This window comes from Anneissia japonica, unplaced genomic scaffold, assembly GCF_011630105.1.
Source record: "Anneissia japonica isolate Jap-2015-1 unplaced genomic scaffold, ASM1163010v1 scaffold287834_len5846547_cov211, whole genome shotgun sequence".
NCBI lineage: Eukaryota > Metazoa > Echinodermata > Crinoidea > Comatulida > Comatulidae > Anneissia > Anneissia japonica.
Window position 1 is genome coordinate 4,291,661 of NW_022704992.1, and position 9,509 is coordinate 4,301,169.

The following is a 9,509-nucleotide window of genomic DNA, read 5'->3' on the forward strand; positions in this document are numbered from 1 at the left end:
CCCAATGAGAAGTGTTCTAATATAGACAAAGGGTCGTGTCTCATATTATTTGTTATAGTTTTATTATTCATTATTTTCACTTGACTCGCATAAATAATTTTGTTCAAACATTTATATGCAGTTGTACTTCGCAGCACTTCACTTGCAATTTGCAATTTCTAGTTTTAGGACTAAAGGTCTTTATTCTGTTTAACTCAGCTCTCCATGTTACAACAAAAAGTGCTTTGTACAGTAAGTCTACCATGGACATTATTTTAACATTAAAGAAATATATTATTATATTTCTTAATGTCCCGATGGACATAATTTACTTATATTCAGTATATTTCAATTTATTATTCATAATAGTTTGGAGATATCTGAGCCAAGTTGATCCCGATGTCTTTGCGTTTAGTGAGATTGTGAAACCGACAAGCTGGCGACAAACAGCAGTTCACCCTCTCCAATACATGGATACGAGGAGGTTTTCACTGATGACCTGGAGGTCAACGAGGATCAATACAATGGCTTGACAGAGACAGGCACAATCACAGGTAAAATACAAAAATGTTACATAATAAGAATTATTAAAATTATTAATTTATCATTATTATTTTACAAGATACATAATAACTTTATTGTCCAAAAGGAAATGATATTTGGATATTACATTGCACAAACAATTTTAGAACGTCAAACATATAAATATAAAGGACGTTAAATAAATTCCAACATAAAGTCTATAGTACAATATATACAACAAAACATTACATATAGATAATGCATTTAAGCCAACCAACCATTAATAATTCTAATTGAATATGGAACAAAGGAGTTAAGGAATCGACTTGTTCTACAGTTGCAGCATTTTAATCTTTTCCCAGACGGCAGCCAGTTGTAGACATTGTAGTGGGTGAGATGTGTCTTTCATGATGGAGTTGGTCTTTGCGAGAATTCTTTTACTGTTTAATCATCACCATTGTCCTCTGATGATAATCATCGTCATGTAACCATCAATATTTTGTCATCATCACAATCACCATAATCATAACGGACCTTTCCAAAGTGTCAATCAAATTTAACTAAACTGACCAATCACAACAATGCCAGCAATATGCATGGGTCTAACAATCACATGTGTGTCCCACAAATGCAGATGTTTTGCACATTTACACTGTTGTTTTGTGGGACCTTAATTAAAATATGAAAGGAGCAGAAAAGTCCATTATCATCATTAATTTTACCACCATCACTATGGCATTATCTTTATCATCCTCATCATTGTAATCATCATCATAAGTATCATCATTATCATCAATATCAAATTAACATTATAGGTCTCCCTCAAATTAAAGACCACTTTTGGGACCAAGGTTTTCATGGTCTTAAGAACAGCTTTGGTTTTGAATTAGAAAAAAAAATAAAGATAATAAATGTGGTGTGATATTATGGTTTACATAATATTTATGGTGGTGTTGGGTGCCAAAGTGTATAGTAATGATGGTGGTGAAGATATTGATTTTTTTTAAGAATGTTGATCTTGGTTATTTTAATGAAATATGGATATGGTGACCATCATTCTAAAAACTTGTTTTGAAAATGGATTTAGGCTACAATATGACTCCGATTTGTTGTGTTTTTAACACTATATTACAAAACCATTATTGCATGTTGTTAACCAATCAATGAGTTCACACTGTGTTTGTAACCTTTGAACTGAATTTTAAGTTTATGGCATTTTCATCAACCATCAGAGAAAGAAATACCTATTTATATAATAATTGGTAGTTATTTTTAGTATGCAAATGATGTGATAATGTTTTATATGAATTTTATGAGGTATAAATGCTAAAATAACCAGCATGTTAGGATTGACGCCATCAAGGCATAGATTTGGTCATGCTCAGTGCAGATATTGGCTTTAATGTACTGAATATTGAACCAACGAATCAAGTTGATAAATGATGAAATAGCCATAGTGCCTTGCATCATATTCTTGATGTTTAGGTTGGAGGAAGCAATCTTTAAGATTTGTTGTTTTAAAGTCCAGTCTTCAAGGTTTTTCATCGATAATTTTCTGTTTGACATAAAATTGGCTTTATGTTTTCAGACCTACATAATAATTCCGACATCCCAGAGATTGAGATAATCAGCCTGCTGGAGGAGAAGATACCACTGTATCGACTACGTGCTGACACCACGTCCAATTACACGTACGGACATGTGGACTGGTTGGGGACATGTAGCGGCCTGGATGCAGATGCAGATGCAGTTTTGGAGGATGACGACTTGTTATCGCCTATGATGATGGAGGAGACACTCAAGTACTTTTGTAAGTGTGCTATTTTTTTATGACAATAGTTCCTTGGGTATATACCCAAAAAACACAAAATTGAGATACTATGGGTGTACTGTAGGCCTACACCATAAAAAAAAACTATTTAACTTTATAGGGGTTACCAATCAAAAGACAAATTTTTAATGCTGCACGTTCGTTTCAGTAGCGGATCCAGCAGGGGGGTAAAGGGACGCTCCCTCCCCCTCGCCCACCTTGCAGACCAACCTCTCCCAAGTGTGTTGACTTTGTATGTTCAGTATGTTTAATTCTAAATACACTCCAAATTAATTTGGTGAAATCATATTGGTTCCAATGTCCACAGAAATCTCAGTCTGTTGCTTCCTGTCTCTACAGCAGTGGCAGATCCAGGGGGGAGGGGGGTTTGTACGAACCCCCTCTGTGAAGAAACGTAACAAAATACAAATGGGTCCTTGCTAACAAAAGGCATGCTAACCTACCTAAGCATATGTTGGAAGATCAGACAAACTAGGCTTAGCCCAACTAGTTGTCAATTAAATAACTTATACACACTGTTTTTGGTTCGCCGTCGTATTAATTTATGTACGAAAGTGCGTTCTTCAGGCCTATCGGTTCATTGATCCATGGAAGAAAGACTATATCTAAATACTCAATGTTATTGGAATATAATAATATATTGCCTGTCTTTGATTTTTAATTTTTTTCTTCTGTGATATGATGACATAAAATTACCTGACCTTTTTTCAAGAGGGGGAAAACCTCGAATTTTGAAGAACTTAAATGTCATGATTTAAAGACTCCTCAGAAGTCGGGAAAGCTTATCTCCGGCCATCTAGGAATCAAAATTTTTTCGGACCCCCCTTTTTTACTTTTTTGGGGTTTTTTGGAAACATTTTGAACCCCCTTCTTTTAAATCCTGGATCCGCCCCTGTACAGTAATTTCAACCTTTAAGTATACGGAGTAAAAAGCACTTTTGTTAATCAGGAAATCTCTAAAAAATTAATAGTTTTCTAGTCAATAAATCATCCTAGTGATTTGTTTAGTTCAAATGTCTATTGGCAATAAATAATTAACTCGGATTAGATTTTGTATAAGATAAAAACTTGCTATGTATTTGTTATATCACATAAATGTTAATTACAGTAATTGTCTAATTACAAACAGATACCAAATATCTGATTCACCTGTTAGATTGCAGATCAAATTTCTTATTCAATCAGTGTTAAATGCATGTGTCAATGTTATGTCAAAAATTGACCTTTAATGAGGAAGGCAGACAAGGTAGAAGTGTGTTATATTGTGCGAATTATATTTTTATCGCCTATCCCAAATACTTCCTAAAAAATTACAGCCGGCTTCGCAGGAAAGTTCTTGTCATTTGGGATATGACTCATTTAGTGATTAGTAATAATAACTATGCAGTACCTAATGACTAAACAACAAGCTATTCATTTTAAAATCTGCTATGTGACAGGATTTCACTTAAGCTCTGTTAATTCTAAGTGTTTCCAAATAGCCTACTGTTAATGATGGGAAGAGACTTCACATAATCAATTATTACAAACTTTATATTGACAACATTAATCATTATCATAATACCCTACTAATGGTAATAATATTCATAGTATCAATATTCTTTAGTTATTTGTATTTTCATTATAATCATTCATAAATAATTTTATTCACTTCAAAACCAACACACTAAACTTAGAACCCCAACTAACATGATGTAAAATAATTGTATTATTATAATTATTATATTGTTATTGTAGTTTTATTATCATTATTGTTGCTGTTGGTTTTGTTTTATTGATGCTGTTAATAATAACATTAACCTTTGTACAGTGTTTTAAGTATCAGACTTCTATAAACCACAATTTTAATCAAGGAAAGTTTTCATTGTATACAAATGTTAAATACATTTAGATATTCAGAGTGTTATTTGGTATTTTAAATAACATAATTTTTTCGAGATTTAGCTTTTATTTAATAGATTCTTATTGCATTACTGTACAAACATATTGTAAAAAATAAATTAAAAAGTATTTCCATATTGAAGATGACATATATACTGCCCTCTATTGTTCACAGTTAAAAACAAGGTTTCTAATAATAGTAATAGACATACTAATACTAATAGGAAAAGGTGATGATTGCCTTCGAGTGGTGAATACCTAAAATCCATATTAAGATTAAGATGGCACTGATATTATCATCTCCTGAATCATCTTATTCATTTTACTAATTATTAAAATGAATCCTTTCAACAGAAATTGTCAATAACAGTGATGTGATATAGAATTAAGTCATAAGAAATAGTACTGTATGGTAATAGTGTTTTTGCATATTTTCTATTTATTTTATATTTCTTTTAATTTTATTACCATTAATAAAAATAAATAAATTTATAGTAAAACATACAAATAATTGTAGCCCTTGTCTACAGCTTTTTATTTTCTTTTTATACATGGATAATATTCTGAGCGCATTATTCATTCATTTATTGTAATAATTACATATTCAATGCCACATCTTATGATAGCCTACCTGCATCTATCATTTTTAATGTTGACTGAGAACCAATTTCAAATCAGTAGAAACTGCTTGTTGCCAAGTAGTGCATACACAAAATGTACAGATCAAGAATATCAATTTAGCAACCAACCAACTAGGCAGAATGTGATATGAAAAACATTTATTTTAGTACAAAAGCACTCCATATAAATAATAACAATATTTAAGGATAGTTAGTATTGTATACAGTGTTGTAAACATTAAAAAAAATACATACTAAATTTATTTTGCAGTAAAAAATACAAAAAGAGATGATACTACTGTATGTACATAATTCATAACCTTTTATACCCTTTGGCATTAAGGCACTGACTTCTCGATAATATGTGATGAGTGACAAATAACAACAATAACAAGAATATATGAGGAAAAAAGCATAGCAAAGTATGATGGTAAACATAAGGCCATTCAAAGCTTATTTTATGGCCAAAAATACAAAAGAAACGCAAAAACCACAACGATAACAAAAACATTTGAGGATAAAAGCTTGATCCTAATGTTACTAATAATTGGTGGTGGTAAATAGTGCCGAGCGTGATAAAACGTCTGAGGATGAGCTGTCAATCATCATAAACAACATGGAACTATGGACTGGTATGGTAAATACTTCACTACAGTATGTGTAAACTGATTAAACTGATATTTCTATTACTTTTGTAAATTATAAAGTCCTGTAGACCTGTATTAAAAAGAATATGTACTATAAATTTGATTTATATTTTGATAATGTATCATCCACCATTTCTTTGTCTCTTTCCTTTTGTCAACATGTTTTTTATTTTGATATCAAAATGTCTTCATCAAAGCATATTATTTGAATGCAGCCATCTGATAAACCAATGTGTGTATGAGTCGGACTTGAGAATGGAATGGTCCAACTATCCATTGTGATTGTTTGCGCATCAATGAAGCAACTTAATACATAGATCGTAAAGCCCAATCAATAACCAATAAACACATACACCACTGCGGACAAGTGGTGACTTAGCAATCTCGCCTTCGTTGCAAGGTGGTTGGAGCATTAGCGGTCTTAACCTTTGCAGCTCGTGTCCATGCGACCTGAAGTACCAGAGTTATAAGGTATTTTAACCCAAGACTGATCTGTTATACCAGCTGCATTTATATAGTATTTTTCAGTGCTGGATTTTATTTTAACTGGTGGTAAGCTGTTTCATTGATTATAAGCTCGCAATTGTGTTTCCTGCAGCTTGTTTTACTCTGAATAATCGTAAATGAAGAATTTGGATTTCATCCGACTTGTTGACAGAGGATGCATAATTTGTGAAATATAGGAGGTATCATGTTACGGAAGTAGTCAATAAACTACCTGTTCTGTTGAGTGGATCATCCTATTGTGATGAACAAATTAATTGAATGTTAATGGCTACCGGTATATACAGTATATGTAGCTATTCACCATTACCTAGAGCTAAACCATATTGTAATTGCAATTGAAAAGCAGCTTTAAAATATGTACTGTACTCATAATGAGAAGGCCTGCTGTTTTTCGTAGCTACCGGTTTCACCAAAGCTACTGTATATAATCAATACCATGCCGGTTGAACTACAATGAATTTGACCAAATTCCGTGCCAATTGAAGTGCATCATTGACGTTGGTTATATGTACATTTGTATCCATGACCAATATGCATCCAGACCAGCTAAATGCATTTAAAAATGGAATCAAGTTGGTCGCATATTGTAAGTAATGGCAATAATGAAAAAGATGAAGAGGAGGATGATGACAGCTCTTCCACTTCAACATTAGTGGCGGAAGAGTCTTTGGAACATTTAATAAGTGAGTAGTGACATCCGTCAATCATCTTATAAACAGGTACAGGAAGAAATGTATTTCAAGAAATATGTCCAAATAATTTATATAGTAGTTTAATTCTTGTTCGCATTTTTTTCAAATACCACGGTAGATTCAACATGTATAGTAAGTAAATTCTTGTCGAGTCACGAGGCTCATATAGGGCTGGAGCTTATCCCCAGTTTCAAGTAGCGTGAAGCGGGTGGAATGCCACTCCACTGCAGGTTACTCCCAGCAATTCGCTGGTACCCATTTACAACTGGGTAGACAGAAACATTATAGATAAAATGCCCTGCTGAAGGACTCAAGCGAAATGCACAGCGAAGGATTGAAACCCGACCTCAAGGTTGGGAAACCAAACCATTTCCACTACGCCAAAAACCACCTCCACAGAAACAACATGGGTGCTTCAATACTCTTATTCAAATACTGTATGCGAAATAATTTACATACTGTAAGTGCTAAAAATAATTAATAAAATATAATAATCGTTTAGTTCTTTAGACATAAGCAAACCCTATATTGAGCAAAAAAACAGAATAATTTTTGTGGGTATAGGATTGGATTGGATTTATTCGGTGTAAACACCAAGGATAGCCCACGAAAGTCTTGAAGAAGACTTATTTCCAGTGGAGTCCTTCTGGTGGTGATTGGGCAGTACACCGGGATACAATCCCCTACTCTTTTCCGAAGAGTGTACTGCGTTCTTTAACATGCACATGGGCCATAAGTGCACAAGGAAACAACGGCTTAAACATCTCATCCGAAAGACGGTGCACTATTGTAACTTGTATTTCAGCCCTCCAGCTGAAACACAAGGAGAGACCGCGATGGGAATAGAACCGGAGACCTAGAGATCTCCACGGTTCAGCACACACACAGTGGCTACCACCAGATTAGCCGACTGAGCTAAGCTGCACTCTATAGTATATATAATATTACACCAAGATCCAGATATTATCAACAATATAAATTTTTATTTTGTTTATGAAGCTGTTGCTTAGTGAGGATAATTTTCTGGGACTTAACCTTGAATTGAAAGCTAGTAAATTTAAATATGCAATTCAATATTGATTTTTTTTTTTTTCAATATTAGCTCTACCCAGACAGTAGCAACTTACCTTTGTTCCCAGAATCCTTAGATGACATAATTTATTGTTTGTATTGTGGTTTATAGTTCTGACAAAGTTCCAAAAGAAAACAGGATACCTCTAGAGTACCCTTAGCACAGCACGTATACCACTCCACCAACACAAAGTGGGGTACATTTTATTCCTTATGGGCCTTAGCACATTTTTTGATTGGTTCTTAAAACAATATGCTATGAAATCATCGACCTTGTTTAATAATGTGAGATTGAATGTTAGTCTATTATTGTGTCCAGTATCCAAAATGATCAAGATTATTCTGCAGTTTTCAAAATATAGTTTTGTGATGGTTCGATTATTTTAAAAGCTGATTGAAGAATAATGGATGCTGGTAATAATAATGTTCAGCACATAAGTATGTACTCTACAGTATGTATGTATATAGTAATTACATTGTTAGGCATTTGTATTGAAGATGGTTTATATTCCTGACTGCTGTTACCTGTACCAGTGTTCTGGGTCCAGTAATACTACAAGTATCAGGAAATTGTTCTCCACTTTCAAATGCACTTCATATTGGGACTTGAAGTATTAAATTGATTACATACCATAGGACAAATAGTGACATTATAGGACAATACAAGGTAACCTTGGAAACTATACAGTATAGTTGATCAATATTTTGGGAGCTCCAGAAAAGGAAGTGTGTAAAAAAACCACTTTCAGATTTACTAGGCTAGTGTCATGTTGTCTGTGGTTTGTTAGGAATTATGCGCAATAGAAAATATTACTACTTTTATATAGTGCATAATATAAATTGTTAAGGCCTGTGCTTCACATTATTATCAACAAGTTTGATCAAACACCTATAGAGCATGTATTCAGCTTCCAGTGCTCGTAAGGCCACGTAAAAAAAGAAAAGTAGTTTCTCGTTCTAATATTTTGAAAAAAGAGAATGGGGGCACTTTTTTTCTATTTTTTTTTTTAAATTCGAGATGGCAAATCCAAGATGGTCTATGGGAAACAACAGTATTAATTTAAATTCACTGTGTTGTACCTGAACTTATAATGAACTATAAAATAATCAATGGAGGAAGTGAGGTCACCAAACTCCACCTATAATTTCTTTTGTTGTCATGATGGTCTAAAAGTCAATACTTCTGTTAATCATTAAAACCTGCTGCCTTTTAAAAATTAGGTCAAGACCCAAATATCAAGATATTAATGGTAATACAGTAATTGCCTGTAGACCACTTTTGCCTTAATATCAGCGCTGGTTCGAACAGGACGCTCGCCTATGGTTTTGGTGGTGGAACAAGTCTTCTCGGATAAGGACTATAAACCGTAGGCTCCATGTACACAATTTGGCTCATGTGCACCATATTTTGAGATGAATATGGTGTACATACATTACAGCCTCTGTTGTGGACATACAAGAGTAGTTGGAACCAGTTTACCGGGTAGCTCGGACACTAAGTGACCTCTAAGGGGGAAGCAAGTTGCTGTACGAGTTAGTCCACACTTCAAACGTTTGAGACTTCAGTATAAAGTGCTATATAATTGCAACTACTGTACATTACATTCAAAATGAATATTATGTTAATTCTATTATATAATAATAATAATGTCGTTCTTATATAGCGCCTAATGCCTTAACAAAGCCTCTAAGCGCTTCACATTATTACCCCGGTCACTGGATCAAACACATATGGAACACATTAAACACTAAATGAAAT

General features: G+C 33.5%; 1 protein-coding gene across 2 annotated transcripts in view; it reads left to right on the forward strand.

Moving 5' to 3' along the window:
- Positions 1 to 9,509, forward strand: part of LOC117104853 (trafficking kinesin-binding protein 1-like) — a 34,228-nt gene that overhangs the window by 4,227 nt on the left and 20,492 nt on the right. Inside the window, exons 2-3 of one of the 2 annotated variants that reach the window (XM_033245701.1) lie at positions 349 to 533; positions 2,090 to 2,311. In XM_033245701.1, the coding sequence (XP_033101592.1) occupies positions 2,281 to 2,311 (31 nt within the window). In that variant the 5' untranslated portion in view covers positions 349 to 533; positions 2,090 to 2,280. Of the gene's footprint in view, positions 1 to 348; positions 534 to 2,089; positions 2,312 to 5,813; positions 6,671 to 9,509 lie in introns of those variants that run through there. The other variant, XM_033245700.1, reaches the window with a different exon arrangement.